Here is a 19,612-nt window from a genome sequence, read left to right as displayed (position 1 = left end):
CCCCACACATACACGTTACTATTCTGAATTTGACAAGCCAATGGGTAATGGTCAGACTAAAATACAACAACAAAAGTATAATCAATATAAATTATGTGCCATTAAACATAATTTTCTTATTATTGTATTATAAAAGTGTGGGGAAAGTTGTTTTTGAACTGTAATAGGTTTTATAATACCAGATAAATGGTAAATGGACTATACTTGTATAGCGCTTTTCTAGTCTTATTGACCATTCAAAGCGCTTTCACACTACATGTCATGTTCACCCATTCACACACACATTCACACACTGGTGGCCGAGGCTACCATACAAGGTGCCACCTGCTACTCAGTAATTTCACACACACACTCACACTCTGATGACGCAGCATCAGGAGCAATTTGGGGTTCAGTATCTTGCCCAAGGATACTTCGACATGTTGTCCAGAGGAGCTGGGGATCGAACCGCTGACCTTCCAATTACGACCCACTCTACCTCTGAGCCACAGCCGCCCCACAATACCCTATTATAAGCAATGTAACAATTGCAATTACTTTATCAAAGTAATAAAACTCACAAAATTGTATTACTTTTTGATTTCTTTTCTAACAAATGTTTTAATGTGGGCAATAAAGTACAAAATGTCCGTAAACAGAGTATGCCAAAAGAGAGCATTCCTGCACAGCAAAACCATGCAATGCAACCGATACCAATACCGATTATTAATAGTTAATGAAACCGATTTACATTTACAAAATCTATCCTTCAAAATTTATAACATGGAACATAAGCAACTCCAACACAAAACTTTAATTACCTTTATCCCATTCTGACACCTTATTTGCATTTTTTAATTAATTAATTTTATTGGGGACTATTAAAGTAAAACACTGATACGGATATCTGTCAAAATGCCAAATATCGACTCCGATAATCTGTTGACCCCTATTCAAAACATTCATTCAATTTTACCCCTCTCATTGACAATTCGAATCGAATGTTTTATTTTGAAAAACTTCTCCGGAACCACCGTGTTTCTTCTTCTTCGCTTGACGCTCAGAGAGAAAAGGGAAAGCAGAGGACTGAGGCGGTAGAAATGGAGAGCAAAAGGACTGGGAGGGAGAGCGTAAACGTTGAAGAGACATGGCGTGGCAGCAACGCAGAATAAGGGGATCTCAGTTCACCAAAAGGAGTTCACGAAACAACAGAGCCGAGGCTGAGGAGTCGAGCTAACAGTCTGGACGATTTCCATTTCGCTTTGCTTTGGTCTTTTGCCTCGAAATCAGCGCGCACATAACGTTTGTGTCGCTCAGTATCTGCAGAGAGAAGTCTGTGGCGAACAACCCAGTCTGACAGGATAAAAAGGTAAAAACAAGTGACTTCTGTTAGCCAACAACCACTCAGCACTGTTGTTTGTTTACAGATTAACACCGAATTGAAGTTACAAAGTCAGATAGAGTGCCTATTGTTTGCTAGCTGCTTTTGCCAGCATTGTTCGTGAGTGCAGTCAACACACTTATATTTTTTTTGCTGGCATGAATTGACACGATAATACGGTCGTGTCGTGGCGCAGTTACATGTTCGATTAACTAGCAGAGCGTCGCTTTAGAGAGGCTAAGCTAACTTACTGTTAGCAGCTACATGAAATAATGTGACAAAGTGCCACATGGGGCTCTGTTGTAACCTACCTGTCAATGGCTGAAGACCTGTCCGGGCATGCCCTTGGACTCAACACTGAGCGCAAAACCAGTATCCTACCAGTCATGCAAAATTTAAATTAAACCACAGTAATACATTCACAGCACAACCTCCATATATATTAGCTATTGCCGGTGCTTTTCTTTGTCATTTGGCTTGCACCCGAGAAAGATTTGTAAACTAGCAGCACTCAGGAAATGCCGAACACACAAAAAATGTTTCACCCATATAAAACAGTGGGCTTGTGAAATGATTGCTAAACATTTTGGGACTGGTCGTTATTTATGAGAGGGGAGCGGGTGGTGCAAAGAGGAGGAGGCACGTGTGATAATGATTTCAAACACTGGGGAGTGAATTTGTTTGTTTATTATGGCTCAGGAGAGGGGCATACAAATTAATTTATATTATATTTTATATATTGTATAGACTCGTACTTTTATATTTTATATTTTTTATTTATATCATTTATATATATTATATTTATTTATATTTTATATTTTTTTTATTGTATCTTCTATTTGTTTTTTTTTTTTTTTGTTGTTTTTTTTTCTATATTTATGTTGCACCAACCCACCAGAACAAATTCCTCGTATTGTGTTAACTATACCTGGCAATAAATCTTTTTCTGATTCTGATTCTGATTCTGATTCTGAAAATGGTTCTATTTTATTGTTATTTACTGCTAATTTTTTTTATTCATCATAGTCAGAAACTTGCAAAACATAAATTATTATTGGATTTTTACATTTCTAAAGGTCCTTGGACATATTATGTGACAAATGCTTCTTTTAGATTAAAATACAATCTGAGCATTAAAAAACCATAAGAGTATTTTTTATTAATCAAATAACTAATTAATGGTGTAGAGAGGATCAAAAAAAGACTACCCCCCCAACAAAGTCTCACCCTAGCCACTCCCCTCCTCTGAAAAGTCCGTTATCTGATTAGTTTTGACAGCCAGCATCATTTCAGGATGAATGAGAAGTTATTTGTGTGCATCACAAAGGCATTTATCCTCTAAATAGTTCTAAAAATAACCCCATCACTTACCAAAGCATTAAACTGTGTGCAGTTTAGAGTCTGAACCCAGATGGACCTTGTATGACTCAGTATCGATAATTGGCTCCTCTTGTGCTTTCAGGTAGCTCAATATGAGTCGAGATGGGTGGGCAAAGAAGAGAGCCTATGCCAGTGGTGACAATGGTTGGGCTGAGAGGGTGAGTATCTGTCCTGTCATCATAAATAACAATGTAAGGCAGAGATGACCCCAGTTTGAGGACATGACTGCTCTGAAGGCAAGGCACGTTTTGTACATGAGGGCAAATCAAAGTGTTTTCTATAAAAAATATTAAAAGATACAGATTCTCAATAAAAGAGATAAGATGAGATATAAAAGGTAAAAAATAATCACTAAATCATGTAAAAAAAAAAATAAAATAAAAACCACCATTAAAATAGCAAAAGTGCAGACAAGAGGTGCAAAGATAAGATTATTGAAATTTATATAAAATACAATTTCAAATATGTTTTCATTCATTAGTGGGCGGAGTAGGCAGTGTAAAGGAAAAGGGTATGCTTTAAGGCTGTCTGAGAAGTGTGACCTTATGGGAGATAGTTGAATGCAGCTGTTAATGCTGTGTTGGGAGAAATGCAAAAATATATGACTTGGTTTATCTATAGTGAGATGCACAGTGTCACTGGGAAACTGGAAAGGAACCATCCTGTTTTTCTACACCCCCTGCAATTTCATTAAAGCAGCTAAGAGCCTGAAGCAGATCAGTAGTCACTGTCTAATTAGCTAAATGCTACACTGCCAGACAAAGCTTTAACACGGCTTAGGAGCTGCGTATAAGCCCAATAACATCCCATAATAACAGTAGTATCACCATAGGGGGAAGACAGTAATTTGACAATATCTAATATGTGTATAGCTGAAGAGGTAAAGTATTTTTTAAAGCCCTAATGTACACACAGCAACATGTATGTGTTATGTATGTGAATCTATAAAGGAAAAAAAATGAAATATATATATATAATTAAAACAATGTTTTTCAAATCTTCAGCACATTAATTGACAATGAAAATAATTGTTAATGGCAGCCCTGATATTGACATTGAATGGCCAAACATCATTTTTTGGGCATTATTTAGCAAACCACAAACTTACATACCATGTATATGTGGCAGGAATATGACTTGACATGAACTGTCCTAAGTGGTCGTTTTAGCAGCGGGATTCGGCAGGCACAGTTGTGAATGATTTTCTAACCTTATTCTGTCACTGCTCTCCTTTATGTTTGCAGGGAGGTTACATGGCTGCCAAAGTTTCTAAGCTGGATGAGCAGTTTAAACTCGATGCCCCCAGAGAAAAACAGAAGGACGGTGCATGCTCCAACATTTTCAGTGGAGTGGCCATCTATGTCAATGGATACACAGGTAACCCCATGCTATAGAACATCTGTAATTTTACAAATCCCTAGTTTGTCTCTCTTCTCCCCTTCGTAATTTTTTTGTTTGTTTAATATTTCTTTTGAACAATATGGCACATTACAAAAGATGTAGTTACAATACAGCAGTAAGAGACACAGTAAAAAAAGCACTTAGACATTTACTCAGATATACATATGTACATATATACATACACATACTTACATAAAAATATATAATCTCTACTGTGCATCTCGATAGGTCGACAAAAAAGCAAGCCATACTTTGCAGTGTTATTTTTTTCTGTACAAAATACAAGGTAGACGAAAAAGGAAAGAAAAAGAATCCACCTCATAATTTTATCAGATGGTCCTTAAGACAGAAGGGTAATTTACTGTATATGTTTTCCAAGAATGACCCAGATAAGTATTTTTCTCTGTGATTTTACCTAATACTAACTTTCTTTCTTTTTTTTGGTAAACTTTATTTTCAGATTTTCAAGTTATTAAACAGACATGCTGAAAACACAAAAAACCACAGCAGAGAACATAGTAATAATAATAGTTAAATGTAGTCTATCATATGATGAAAATTTCACTTTTTTTTCTGATTTATGTGCATTCATATGCAGATTTTTGTTCATAGAGATTAGCTGAAATGCTGTCTGGACCTGTCTCAAGTTGCTCATCAAACTGTAAACAGTAAGCAGCACATGGAAGAGGAGGTCTTTGCCCACATATCCTCTGGCTACACCAGCCTCACTGAAATGCTCTGATGAGTCTGTAATTCTTTCGACGGTATGATTATGTAAATATTTATTGTCATTAGCATATCAATCGTTAGTAATGCAAAAGGAAAAAAAAATCCAAAATGGGTTACAGAGCTCGGTGTACTTGTTAAAAAAATGTAAAGATTTTTTCTTCACTTTTCGTAGGTACTGGTTCATGTGAATACTGGCTCTATTTTTTCTTAACACGTGTATATGTTTCCTGTGTTTGTGACGTTTTGTGCAGCTCTATAAGTAGGACTTTTGTTTAGATTCTTAATTATTAATGATAATTAATGATTCTTAATTATTTTTTCTTTGTTTGCCTGTTTGTGAGCAGAGCCCAGTTCAGATGAGCTACGCAGACTGATGATGCTGCACGGCGGCCAGTTCCACGTCTACTACTCTCGCTCCAAGACCACACACATCATCGCCAATAACTTGCCAAACAGCAAAATTCAGGAGCTCAAAGGGGAAAAGATCATCAAGCCAGACTGGATCACTGACAGGTAGTTATATTGAATATTTTCCCTGACGACCTAACGAAGAGGCAGAACAGGAGGCAGGTCAGCTCAAGACAGGAAAACACAGATGCAGCTGGTGCAATAAAAGACGAAATTAAAACGTCACAGTATGTACAGGACTCCAGACAAGCTAATTTAAAAACAGGTGCAGTGATCAGAAAATACAGATTTTACTGAATCAATAAAGGAGGAATGAAAGTGTGGAGTTTTAGCAGGTGTGTGATTGGAGCATGTTTTTGCTTATTTAGTATTGTGACTGTGAAATGAATCACTGTTTTTATGTTGTCATCTGTTTAAAACAGTATCAAGGCTGGGCGTCTCCTGCCTTACCTGCAGTACCAGCTTTACACTAAACACAAGGGTCCACTCTTCCCTGGCATGACTCTGCGCCAGATGTCAGAGATGGCAGGACCCAGTCACAACCTGCTTCAGCCAAACGTCCATCAAAAGCTTCACCTGCCACAGCTCAGCGTTCAGCACTCCGTACTCAAGCAGGAGCAGTCCTCGTCCAGCTGCCAGAATAACTCAACCCCAAAACCCAGCCACAGTCGACTCAACCAAGACAACATCCAACCTCAGTCCATCCAGCAAAACTCTGCAGCACAGTTCATTAACCCTCGACCAAGTCACATGGCATCCACTTACCTCAATGCACACGCTCAACACCTGCTTTCTAATCCGAGCCCCAAAAAGCACCTACAGTCTACTCTTCAAACACCTCACACTAATCTCCAGCAGCACAGAGCTAGCCAACCACAACCTCAGATCAAGTCTTCTTGCAACAGCGCCCAGAGTGGCTGCAAGGAATTAAAAATGTGAGTATGCAAACTTTTCTAAACTTTAAGTAGAGATTATCGAGTTTTTGCTCACAGAATTGGAACATCTTGTCACATTAAAGATATACTACGCAGGATAGTTGGTTACTTTTTGTAAAAACGGTCATGAGTAAAAATGAAAGCTTCGCTACCGTCTGGCGATTCACCAAAGCAGCAACCTCCAGTTACTTCAGTGGCCTCTTGAGGCTGGCTCCGGTGAGTGAGTCAGTCTCCATATGGACCTGCACTTGTAAATAGACCTGCATTTGTATAGCAATATCTAGTTGTAAATAATCATAATCACGCGTACACGATCTGCATGGACATTTTAGTCTCAGTGTTGTGTATTTTTACAGAAACAGATTGCTCTTAGTCTTTGATAGCTTGCATTATAGCGGCAACGTCACATCCACTATGTTTTGCAGTATATGGATTCGTCTCTCTATGTTTGCATGTTTGCTGCTTACACTCTGAAATTTGATTGCAGCCTTTTACTAAAGCCCTGACCTCATGTCAGTGTTGTGGGGGTACACACTCTTTCTTCTCTGTGTTTGGGATGTTCAGGGGCGTGTACAGAGGTTGTGTCCTTGCTGCAGCGGAGGCAGGTTCGACTCCAACCTGCAGTAAGGGGGAGAAAGGGGGAAATAGAGGGGATGACATGCAGCAAACTGCATGTCATCCCCCTCTCCCCCTTTCATGCTTTAGCTGTCCTATACACAATAAAGGCAAAAAACAGAAAAAAAAATCTTTAAAAAAAGGAAGTGCAGGCTGAGGGCAGAGTTACTGCAGAAATATACACTACTGCATACTTCTAGTGGGTCATAAGTTATGACTGAAAGGGATTACTTATGTCATTGTTTTGTTGGAAAATGTATCTTTTACTCTTGTTCAGTAAGACGTCTCCTCTTTTCTCTCTTCATCTCACAGAAACGGATCACTGCAGACCTCATTGGATGTGATGAGCCATTCAAAAATGAATGAAATGCACGAGTGTGGCAAAGAAGATCCTCTCCCACAGGTGCTGAGGGAAACCCACCTGACAAACGGACACACTCACCTTGTTAATGGTGCCTTAAAGCCAGAGGATCTGTCCCCTGTTACAGATGAACTCTCTGATGACAAGGAACTGCCTCAATGCAGACTCAAGAGTTCAGAGGATAAACCCCAGAGTCCTCCAGTGCAGTATCAGAGCAAACCTGACCCCTATGAGTTCCCCCACAGTCCTCCAAAGCAGTCCGATAAGTCTCCTGTCTTTCAGAAGCAATCCACCTCACATGGAGCCAATGAGCAGAGACCTAAACCTCCACCACCCTCCTACCAGGAGGCTGTAAAAGCCACCGAAAGCCAACTAATCCCAAAACAGTTTCAGCCATCCCGTCAAGTTGATTCAAGTCCAGAAAAGACTCCTCTTTCACCTGAGTCTCGCTCCCTTTCACATTCTCCAATCCGACTCAATGGAAGTCACCACAATGCCTTCTCATCTGATCCTGCGACGCCAAACACGACCAGCGCCACAGCCAAACCAGAGCCCCCCTCTGAGAAGTCTTCATTGTCATCGAAGTCTTCAGCACAGCTGCTGGCCCAGACAGGCGGTTTGATCTCTGAGTTCTACTCTCACTCACGTTTACACCAGATCTCCACATGGAGGTCGGGCTTCTCTGAGTATGTCAATGAGCTGCACAGCAAGCGAAAAGCAGCGGGGGGCGCCTCCTTCCCTGGGAAAGATAGACTGAGGAAATCTGCGGCCCAGCGCTCTGCTGATAGTCGAGGTAGGAAAGGAAGGCTCATTTCATTGTTTTTTCTCATACAATCCTGCCTGCTAAAACCGCAACTCTTCCAGATAAGGTTCAGACAGACACAGTATTATCACTTCATTCTTCTTTCTCAATTTCACTGTGTGTAAACACATCTTTAAAAATGGGATAAATCATCATGAATAAGCAAAGAAGCACTCCTAAGATCTAGAAGTCCATGTTCTAGTACTGAAATAATAACAAAATGTTCTCTGCGATTTCAGATATTGACAATATCTGCAGGGTTCCTGTGGATCCTTAACAAGTCTTAAAAGGCATTGATCGAATTAATCTAAAAATAAGGCCCTAATTTGTATTAAAATGACAAATTAATCTTACAAAGGTCTTAAAATGCTCAGACATTGGAAGTAGGATTTTATGAATCTTTTTTTCTAACATTTCAATGTAAAATCTCAAAATACCTTGTAATAACTATTTCTGATGAAATAGTTTAGTAAAGTCATCTTTAACTCGTCATTATGGGAATCAAGTAGTCCAATCTCACGTGCAGAATCAGAAACACAAAATGAAAGAAAACTGACCAGAAGTGCCAGATTTTTCCTTCTACTCTTGGTAAAACAAATAGATACATTTTTTATTATATAATGGTTTTATTGTCTTTGTTGTTTGCACTGGACAAGAAACATAATGTTTTATGTTGAAATAAGCATTTGTGCAAAATAAAACTGTCCTTCAATTTTGGTTATTAGAAGTTCGGTCTTAAACTTAAGTCCAAGTGACATTAAAAAGCCTTAAATATTACTTTGCTCAAGCTGCAGGAACCCTGTATCTGTGTTCCTGCTAATTTAGGAGGTTGCCACAGTACTTGTGTTGCATGTGTATTCCCCTTTCAGTTAAATCGGACTTAGATGCTGTGTTCATGCCTTTTTGTAAAGCTCTCCTCTAATGATCTGGTATGTATTTATTCAGGTACGTCAACAACCTCAAGTATCAAATCTTGTATTCTTCATGTGGACATGGACTGTTTCTTCGTGTCTGTGGGGATCCGACATCGACCAGATCTCAAAGGTAAGACGCCTTTTGTTTGTTTGTGTGCTGCCAGTGAAACGTGCTCATAGAATACTCTCATACATCCAGTCAGTGCTGCTTGCTGACTTCATGGTTGTCTTGCAGGGAAGCCAGTAGCTGTGACCAGTAACCGTGGACAGGGCCGAGTGCCCCTGAGGCCCGGGGCCCACCCTCTGCTGGAGCAGCAGTACTACCAGAATAAACATATTCATCCTCAATCCGGTGAGATCGTCATACCCCAGGGTTCCTGCAGATCCTTAAAAAGTCTTAAAAGGCATTGAAATTCTAAATGTAAAAATAATGCCTTAATTGGTATTAAATTGACAAAAATTAATCTTTCAAAAGTCTGAAAATGCTCAGACATAGGAAGTAAGATATATGAATCATTTTTTCTCACATTGCATTGTAAAATCTCAAAATAATAATTAACATCCTTTTTTTTGTTCAGTAATTTAATACATTCCTTTTCTTCAACTCATGATGGGAATCAAAGCTTTGGGATCTCACATGCAGAGTGAGAAATACCAAATGGCCCAGAAAAAGGCCAAGAAATACCAGATATTTCCCACTTGTTAATGTTAAATGTGAACAGCAGATCATTTACATTTTTATGGATTATCACGTATTATCACGATCGTATGTCACATTTGATATACTTGATAGTGGTTTCGGGATTTTGGTGTTCTCTCTCCTCAACTCATGGTGTGACATTTGTGTTTTAGATTTGGGATTTTTAGTTGTTTAATTTTCAGATTCATTCAGATTATAACAATTTAGCACCAAGCACCAGTTTAACACTACTATTTTTCCAAAAAACACATTTTATTTATCACTGCATTTTGCTGTACATCTCTTGCTTTATTTGGCTAAGATTGCCCTTGTTCTGCCCCTCAGATGAAGATTTACACAGAACTCCTTCACAAGAGAGTCCGGAGTCACACACCAACGGAGTCAACCAGGATGCTTCCACTCTCTCTATGGCAGAGATCGCATCCTGCAGTTACGAGGCCAGGTAAGATATAAACACACGCTCATGACATTTATATTAAACAGCCCAAATATCTGCATTTTGTACTAAGTGGAATCGGTTGTCTCTCACAGGCAGGCAGGCGTCAGAAATGGGATGTTTTTTGGCAAAGCAAAGCAGCTGTGTCCCTCGCTGCAGTCTGTCCCGTATGATTTTGAGGCTTATAAAGAGGTGGCGCTCACCATGTATGAGACTCTGGCCAGGTAAGAAGACCTCCCTGCTGGATCTGAATTTAAATCCCTTCACATAACTTTATTTTATGGGTAAGCATTTCTGAATATTTAATATGTAGCTGGATTTTATCATCCCTCCTTGGCCATTTTATTGTACTTTTTTAAGCTTTATGTTTTCCCCTGGTGCTTTTATGTTTTTATGATCCTTCTGTTGTTTGCATTTTATTTTATTACTGTTTTATTGTTGTTTTTGGATTTATGTGCTTGTTTTTTTTTCTAAAGAACACATAAGCTTGTTAAGAAAAGTGCCATATAAATAAAGTTTATTATATCATTATAATCACCTAAAGCACACCTTCTCGTGTATTTGTTTTTGCAGTTACACCCACGACATTGAAGCTCTGAGCTGTGATGAAGTGTTGATAGACGGCTCTTCTCTTTTGGCCGAGTTGGGCATCAACCCAGAAGATCTGGCGAGTGCGATCAGAGCGGACATCAAGGAGAAAACGGGATGCTGTGCTTCAGTGGGCATGGGTGAGTTGATGTGCATCTCATGCTGTAAAATACATCAAGACAGCGAGCCTGTTTTACAAACTCAAACTGACTGCTCATCTGTTCAGGGTCCAACATCCTGCTGGCTCGGCTGGCGACCCGCAAGGCCAAGCCAGACGGGCAGCACCTCTTAAAGTCTGAGGAGGTGGATGATTTTATCCGGGACCTGCCTGTGACCAGCTTACCAGGTAGATACAGCTCCACCTGCTGGTCATCACCATCAGCATGCAGTTCTTTGTTGTAGTAAATATTTGATTATTTGTCATTTCTCTCTGTAGGTGTTGGGCCTGTTATGGGCAGGAAGCTGGCTGCTATGGGTGTGAGGTCATGTGGGGACCTCCAGCAGGTGTCTCTGTCTCAGCTGCAAAAGAAGTTTGGTCCTCGGACCGGACAAACCCTGTTCCGCTTCTGCAGGGGCCTCGATGACCGGCCCGTCCGCTACGAGAAGGAGAGGAAGTCGGTCTCTGCTGAGATGAACTACAACATCCGTTTTACAAAGGTTAGACCTGCTTTCATTCTCCTGTGCCATATTCTGTTCCATGTTTTTGCATTTTGTTCTTTCTTTCTTTCTTTCTCTCTGTATTTCTTTCTTTCTTTGTGTATTTCTTTCATATATCTTTCCTTTTTTTGTCTGTTCTCTGTTTTTTCTTTCGCATGTCTTTCTTTCTGTATTTCTTTCTGTCTTTATTTCTTTCTTTCTGTATTTCTTCCTGCACTTTATTCTTTGTCTGTATTTTTTTTAATTTTTAGTTTTTATTTATTTCTGTATTTATTTGTTTCCTATTGTATTTTTGTTCTTATTTTTTTCTGTATTTCTTCATATTTCTTTTATCTTTCTTTCTCTTTTTTTCTTTTGTTAAAGAATCTTTTTTATACTTGGTTTCTTATAAACAACAGCCAGAACTAATGAGTATAAATTCTCCTTATTACTCTGTTATTTCACCGCTCAACTCTGAAACTTAAGTAACTAACTTCTTTCCTTATTTTTCTTTTTGTTTTTCTTATTATTCACTAAACTTTTTTTAACTCAAATTCTCACATTTTTCCTCCTGTATTTATTTATTTATTTTTTTTTTTATTATGTGTGGTTTTTTTTTTAATCTTGTGTGTATAGCTGTGTGTTGTGTTTATTACCACTGCGCCAAATCCAATCTCCCCTCAGGGACAAATAAAGGTCTTGAATCTTTAAGTCTTCCCTGTGTTTCCCACCTGTGTCTCTCTAACCCTCATGTCTCTCTTCTTCTGTGACAAGGTTGATGAGGCAGAGTCTTTCTTGACAAACTTGGCCATGGAGGTGCAAAAACGTTTACGCGAAGCGGGGCTGCGAGGTCGCAGAGTTACCCTTAAGGTCATGGTTCGCAAGGTTGGAGCGCCGCTGGAGCCGGCTAAATACGGTGGTCATGGCATATGTGATAATCTAGCCAGGTAGGAAAGAGACTGTAATCCCTGAATGTTACAAGAGATTGATGAATGTCCTTTAACAGTTGCTTGTCCGTGTCATTATGTCTCTGTAGACTCATCTGTGTCTGTCCCCTCTTCCCTCAGGACTGTGATGCTCGCTCAGTCCACTGACAGCGGTCAGCTGATTGCCGCTGCGGTCATCAAGCTGTTCCACGCCATGAAGTTGCAGGTTCAGGACATGAGAGGGGTCGGCATCCAGGTTCAGCTTCTTGATGGACATAACTCTGTCCCCCAGGACTCCATGGGCCCGGGGACACGCTCCATCAAAGACATGTTGCTTGTTGCCAAATCCAGCAACAAAGGTTTGTGTAAAGTCTTTGTGTTTCAGTTTATGTCTCTGTTGTTGTCTGTGAAATCTGTTAACTTTAAAATCAACGTTACAGATGCTGCCGACAACAACACACATCAAGAAAAGACTTCCTCAAACACGGACGTGTCATCTCGCTCCTCTTCCCATCCTCTGTCCTCTCCTGAGCCGGTCCCAGGGACGAGCAGAGACCAGCAGGCGTGCAGACAAACTCCAAAAAATCCTCGAGCACGTCTCAACTTCAGTATTGAGGTCCCCTCTCCTTCGCAGGTAAAGACGTGAAGAAAATGTCCGATTGATTAAACAGAAGCAGAAATATTTTCGACAACTTCTGTTTCTTCATGATGTCAAAGGTGGACCGCTCTGTGTTGGAGGCGTTGCCCGCAGAACTGAGAGAACAAGTGGAGCAGTCGTGGACTAATCGCGATAGGAGACCAAGTAACCGTCAGTCACCCAGTCCACAGCCCTCCGCTCCTCCGCCTCCATCTCTGAAATCTCGTCCTCCTGCCCCCGGTCCTGCTCCTGGTCCTGCTCTCTACACTCCACCTGTAGGGACGTTGCTTCTCCAGATTCCAAACCAGCCAGACAGTCCAGGAATTGTACTGGAACTACCAAACTTCTCACAGGTAAAGATGTAACCGTTTTAGATTCTGCCTTTTCTAAATAATCGATTTATCTGTCAAAAGCCCAAATTGTCACAGAAAAATGTGCACATTTGATATGGGGTCTGTTAAAGAAATTAGATGCATTTAATCCTTAAACATACAATATGTAATTTTCTGCTGCTTCTGCTGGTCTCTTAATCAAAACAATAACAAAAGTCAGAGCAGTGACATCATTTGCAGTCAGTTTCTCATGATTAGGATTCCTTCAGTGTTCATAGTTTGGCCGAGTTTTACCTGCAGCAGAATTATTTGTGGAGGTCTCTTCCTCTCCAGAACAGACAGAGCTGATGATTTAAACTGATATTTAAACAATAAATTAGTTTCATGTTAAACAGTGTTTCGCACTTACTGCTGGGTGTAGCAGATGCTGGAGCCAAGCTGCCACTTTTCCTCATCCTTCATCCAATTAAAACATGCAGTGAAAAACAACCAAGATCTAAAAAGTTTATCATTAAAATGTGGCTTAAACCTGAATAAAAAGTTAGTTTATGACAGCATCTGGCAGACTGCCCGGACTCATGCGCAAAATCAATATGACGCTACTGACAGGCAACATCGATCAAATGACACGGATCGTGTCCTTCAATAAAATTACAGATTTGTCAGGATTTGGGATGTTTGGGATAATGTAAATACACAACTGAAAAATTACATATTAGAAAAGTTTCATATCATATCTGTAAGAGGCACCTTTACTGAAAGGATAAAAGCTTTTCACCTGTGTGCAAATAAGTCTCACACTGTACAAAGCTGATGTCACTGTTTGAGAGTTTGTCTCTTCGTTTTCGGACTGCAGGTTGATCCTGATGTATTTGCTGCCCTTCCCAAAGAGCTCCAGGATGAACTGAAGTCTGCCTACAACCGTGTAACAAACGTCCAGCCCCAGACAAAAATGTGTAAGTCTCAAAGTGAAGTAGTGGTAAATTGACGCATTTTGCTTTTGCTTTTTTAATCCTACTATTATCAGGAATCCTATTCTTTTTATATCACATTTTTCCTCTTGGTGTCTCAGCAGCAGAGCAGAAGAATCCATTGTTGCAGCTAAAACAGTCAGGACTCGGAGTCGGCATTGGTCGGGTGAAGCGGCACTACAAGAGAAAAAATGCAGGGAGTCCTGTTAAAAAAGGTCCTTCTCCTCTGAAGAAGCGTCACGTGACAAACAGCCCGGCCAAAACCCTGCCATCTCCTATGAAACCACGGGAACCGATGAACATTTTAAAGGTGAGCCAAGAACATGAAGATGGTGGCACTATGTGAAGTTAGACACTTTATGACTGACACTTGTTTTCCCCTCCCAGACGGAAAACGGTCCCTCCACATCGAGCTCAGACCCAGACATCCCGGAGTCTCTGTCCAAATTCATTCCTCGCCCTGCTCCAGCGTTGGCTGGAGCCTATGACCTAACGGACATTAAAACACTCCTACGAGAATGGGTCACCACCATAACAGGTATACGTTGAAGAACAGCTCTGTTAGTTAGTTAGTAGTTGCCTACTAATGCACATGCCTATGTTGTCATGCATTTAAAATACTTTATCAAATTTTTGGTTAGAACCCATGGAGGAGGACATCCTGCAGGTGGTGAAATACTGCACTGATCTGATCGAGGATAAAGATCTGGAGAAGCTGGATTTGATTATAAAATACATGAAAAGGTATGCCACGGTCTAATAAACATAATAATATTTATTTTTATATCACCTTTTATGCATAAAATGCAGATCAAAGTGCTTTACGTGCTAAAAATTAAAACCTAACAATATAGAGAAATATATATTTATAAATATAAAATAAATCAAATCATTAAACAGCACATGGGTACCATAACTCTGGAAATAAGTTGCAAACAAGCCAAGAGGTGGAAAACAAATATTAAACATCAAAAGTCTCAACGCTAAAGGTGCATAAAAAGCATAAAGTAGGTTTATTAGAAATAACAACCATAATACGTGAAAAAATAAATGGAAGGTGGAATTAATTAAAAGCAAGAGCATAGAAATGGGTCTTGAGCTGCTTCTTAAAACTAACTTCAAACTCTTGACTGACGCTGCATCTCTTATTTGTATGGGCGGTCTGTTCCAGCTGTTGGTGCATAAAAATAGAACTGTACTTTTTGCCCTCCATACCACCTCCTACCTCCCTTTCTGTTTTGTTTCGATTCTTTATGTTGCCTTTTGATCCTCTCCCTGCAGGCTCATGCAGCAGTCGGTGGAGTCGGTTTGGAGCATGGCTTTCGACTTCATCGTTGACAACGTGCAGGTGGTTGTGCAGCAGGCGTATGGTAGCACCCTGAAGGTAGCGTGAAGAGGGAGGAGTCAAGGTTTTCGGCGTGTTTAACCACTGCACCAACACTTCTTGTTTTGATACCTTCACAAGGTCATTGGCAAAAGAAATTATGACGTCTAAGTAATGATGAAATCATCTTCCTTCTCTTAGCATCACAATGAGAGTGAGAATTGTACTCACACGCACACACACGCACACACACACACACACGATATCAGACAGTGTTACAAGAGCCATGACAGTATTAAATGAGAGCTTGAACAGTGCTTTATTTTCTGTACTTGCTCTTTTAAAAGACAAGTAACACATACTGAGAGGCAGGAAATATACCTAGAATCTACTCACCAAAACTCAGAACAGAGAAAATCGTAGCAGTTTTTTCGCTAATTCATCATTTCATGTGGAGTTTTTTTTTATAAATATGTGAAATTTTATATAATGTTTATTTGTTTTTTTGCCGACATTGCTAAATAAATTTCCATCCTGATGAGTGTTTCCCATAGATACAGTCAGTGGTCATAGTTTAGGGGTCGTGGTGAGTGTGGAGGAGTTAGCAAGAGGGAAAACTGTCCTTTCCTCCAGGCTTTAAATGCTGTGAAACCGTACGTTTTATTTTTTATTTTAAACTCATGTAAGATACACTATTCCACTTACTTAACATAATCTCAGTACCCTACAGCCATTAACGCTATCATGAAATAGACTAGCTTAATGTTTTATTGAATTTCGTGCACATTTCAAGACAATAGAGCAGCACTAACATTACTCAGCACTATTCGCCTATGTTTTGAAAATATAATGTTATCATGCAGGACTTTTTAAGCCCTAGAGCAGAAACAGCCTTGACAACAACCCACCAGACTCCATTTAAATAAAAAGTAATTTTAGCATGTATAGTCAGCATATTTTCACATTCAACGGGGTGAATTACAAGTTAATTTCAGCAAAATCAGATTTGGTGATTGTTCGAGAGTAGAAAGAACAATTTAAAATGTTTATTTAAATTGAGTCTGGTGGGTTTGACGAAAACGATTTTAGGGCTGTCTGTGGTCGAAAAGGATCTCAACAAAAAGGTCTATCTTGTCAAACTATTGAAAAAATAATCTGAGTCCGTCAGTGGCAAAAGCAAGCACTTGTAGTGGGCATAAATTGATGGCGTAAATATGCCCAGAGTGGTTGCATTGCAGCCTGTTTTGCAGCTGCTGTTGCTTTATGCTGGACCAGTTTCGAAAAATGTCAAAAATTATTTGATTATTTGACGTGCAGAAAGCCGCACAGCAACTCCTCAATGTGGTATCATTTGCTTTGTTTTCCCCCTCAGTGTAAAAGGATGTGATATTGTGTGAATGTTTCCATAAATACTGACTGTATCTATCTGAAATAGCAGTGGACTTTATGTGTTGCTAAGGTTTAAATAATGTTAAACAGGTGCATTCTCAGCTTTTTCTTTTCCATGTATGCAGTTACATCAGTCAGTGTTTAAAACAATGACTGTAGTAAACACAATTATCATGTTAAACTGCAACACACCTTTTAGCAATTTTATAATTAGTCGTGTAGCACTCCTCATCAGACATCAGACTTATGATAATACCAGAAATTGTAGGAATAAAATATCTTTCATCAACGCTTCTTTGGTGCTCCATGCCACTTGTACTGACCTGTGAACTATCTACGACTGCTGTGTCACAAAAAAGCAAACGAAATATAGCCTGCTGCGTACAGAAGTATCTCTTTTCTCGTCTCTCTTGCAAAAAAAAAAGTGCCAAACCCTGTTATTATAGTATGTAAATAATGTTTTTAAAGATACTTGTTAAAAGTTTTAAAAGAAAAGATGTGCGTGGAGGGGTTTACCTCTTGTATTGTTTACATGTAGTGAATTCTTAGTAACTGTCTTTAAATTGTAAAATCTTCTCGCTCTTTAATTGTTCGTGTCAGAAGCTGGCCAAAGCTCTTCACGTGAGGTTAACTGTTGATTCTCAGTAGCACTCTGACTCGGGAAGATGTTGACAGGGGTTATGGCAATCAATAAGTAGCCTATGCAGTTCCTTTTTTTCACTAGCAAGTGAGATGTCCCTACGAGATAATGTAACGTTTCATACAGCCTTTGTATCCGGAGTGAATCTTTTCTATTGTGTTTACCAGTTTCACAAATCTGAATATTGGGATAATGCAGAGAAACTGGTGACGGGATTTTTAAAACTCAACATGTGTGTACTTCATACTTTGGAGACATTTGTATGGCTTGTGGCTACATCGCTGTGTTCCTGTGAAGTTAACTTTCATGATTGGTGATTCGAAGTTCTCGGCTGGCTGGCTTGTGATCTCACCATGACGTGCGTGTGGTTGACAAGTTTGTTTAAAGCAGTATCCACGATATGCAAACCAAATCTATCTTGTCTTTTTTTCTTTTCTTTTTTCTTCAACTTGTTGAAATGAATGTAATTCAGAATGTGCAAGTCGTCTCCGCTCACTATCAAGCTTCTCTTCACCTGTCATATCTTTCCAGAAGGGAATGGCCAGAAGTTAAAAATTGGCCAGTCTTGTCTTCTCTAAACTGGCTTGTGCCTGAAGACCTGAAGCTGTGAACCTGTTTGTAAGTTTTCTAAATCTTGGTAATAAACTGTAAACTCTGTATTAATTTATACGTCTTTGTCATTATTACAGCCTGAGTAGTAGAGCCCTTATACAGACAAACCTTAAAAACTTCAGACAAGAAGCCACTGCATTTTCATCACTTTAGGATACCAAGGAAATACAATTTACTGACCGAAGATTTTTGATTATTTTCACCGGTATTTGTGGTTTATAAAATTCTACATGTTTTGGCCCATCCCCCACTGTGTGACTTTGTGTTTACTTGCTCAGTAAGTTCTATTAGATCCTCAAGATTGTCCTCTGAATGAGACTGTAACATACTGTTTCATTGCTCTGCATTTTGGGATTCAGATTTTTCTGTAAAAGCTACAAATCAGTGGAACGCTGCCCGACGATGTGACGAGCTGCAACTCTATCAGCACCTTTAAGAGCACCTTGAAAAGACCGTTAAAAGCCACTCAGCTCTGTACCCACTGACCTTGAAATCTGGACTTCATAACCGGTTTTCAGTTTGACAAGCATTCACTTGTGATGCACTATTGTGTGTAGCTTTTCATTGTGTGTTTTGTGTGTGATGTGTCTTTTGTGTAGTTTTATGTTACATTATCTCATATCTCCTTTGTATCACTTTATATTTGCTGTTGTATTTGTCCAGTGTGTGTTTTTCTCTCTCTTTTTTACAACTTTGTATTATTATGTTATTGTGCTGTGTCTTGACCTGCTGAGGAACTGCAGATACAAATTAGCTCTAAGATGAAACATTTATGTGTTAAACTGGACAAGGTCCCTTTTGAATAAATAAACATAACAGCTATAAATCTTTATGCTGACATCAGGGCGACTAATGAACCGCAGTTTCCCCTTGGGGATCAATAAAGTATTTCTGATTCTGATAAATAAAAATACAGAAAAAACGGTGTCAGATGTCAGAATCTGATGAAAGAGTTTTGAAAGATCAAGGGTGTCCATGTGCATCTACACCGTGTCTCTTATTTCACTGTGAGGAGCAGATAAATACAGCAGCATGCAATACTTTGATATTCTGTGCTCAAAATTGGATGTCAGCATAATGTATTTTTAATGAGTTAAACAGTTAGACATTAAATTCAATGTCAATATATCTTGAAATGCTACATGTTGGTGCCAATAAACACACTGTGGGGTCAAGGATCAGTAAATCCTTGTGCAGATATAATAAATAGTTCAGATGTAATAAATAGTTCAATACTGTGTATGGATGTGTGAGTAGTGTAAAATGGTGGCTAATGTTTTTAATAATATTTTATTATTTAATACAAACAAACCAGTATCAGTAATCATAAAATAATGATAGTAAATTTGATTTGTCTACATACAAAAATAATAATGTAAATGTCAATTTGTTTTTAATATGTGTAATAATTGTGAGTGAGATTTCAAGTCTAGAAAATGCCATAAAGAACTTTAAATATATATATATATATACACACTTTAGCAAACGTTTTTTAAAAACCTGACTCACTTGTTTT

General features: G+C 39.1%; 1 protein-coding gene across 3 annotated transcripts; it reads left to right on the top strand.

Annotated features, from left to right (window-relative positions):
* The first annotated feature begins 1,062 nt into the window (after positions 1-1,062).
* rev1 (REV1 DNA directed polymerase) lies at positions 1,063-18,147 on the top strand. 3 transcript variants are annotated; one of them, XM_042494499.1, is made up of 22 exons: positions 1,063-1,348; positions 2,823-2,898; positions 3,985-4,117; positions 5,215-5,383; positions 5,701-6,213; positions 7,141-7,982; positions 8,937-9,035; positions 9,141-9,257; positions 9,930-10,047; positions 10,137-10,265; positions 10,615-10,769; positions 10,856-10,975; positions 11,066-11,286; positions 12,040-12,212; positions 12,333-12,550; positions 12,632-12,825; positions 12,909-13,181; positions 14,017-14,116; positions 14,236-14,441; positions 14,519-14,669; positions 14,773-14,875; positions 15,413-18,147. In XM_042494499.1, exons 2-22 carry the CDS (start codon positions 2,833-2,835, stop codon positions 15,522-15,524), a joined length of 4,212 nt encoding a protein of 1,403 aa, XP_042350433.1. In that variant the 5' UTR covers positions 1,063-1,348; positions 2,823-2,832; the 3' UTR covers positions 15,525-18,147. The 3 variants fall into 3 exon arrangements, with proteins under 3 accessions (XP_042350433.1, XP_042350432.1, XP_042350431.1); XM_042494498.1 differs by having other exon boundaries at positions 14,233-14,441; XM_042494497.1 differs by having other exon boundaries at positions 12,333-12,825; positions 14,233-14,441.
* The last annotated feature ends 1,465 nt before the right edge of the window (positions 18,148-19,612 follow it).

This window comes from Plectropomus leopardus, chromosome 10 (genome assembly GCF_008729295.1).
Source record: "Plectropomus leopardus isolate mb chromosome 10, YSFRI_Pleo_2.0, whole genome shotgun sequence".
In the NCBI taxonomy this organism is placed as follows: Eukaryota; Metazoa; Chordata; class Actinopteri; order Perciformes; family Serranidae; genus Plectropomus; species Plectropomus leopardus.
This window is presented reverse-complemented; position numbering and strand designations above follow the sequence as displayed.

Excerpts from the sequence above, each read along its gene's own strand:
- rev1 (XM_042494497.1), top strand. The coding sequence starts at position 2,833 with ATGAGTCGAGATGGGTGGGCAAAGAAGAGAGCCTATGCCAGTGGTGAC. Across the intron at positions 5,384-5,700 it reads CCAGACTGGATCACTGACAG|TATCAAGGCTGGGCGTCTCC; the intron begins GTAGTTATATTG and ends TGTTTAAAACAG. Across the intron at positions 14,117-14,232 it reads CCAGCCCCAGACAAAAATGT|CAGCAGAGCAGAAGAATCCA; the intron begins GTAAGTCTCAAA and ends TTGGTGTCTCAG.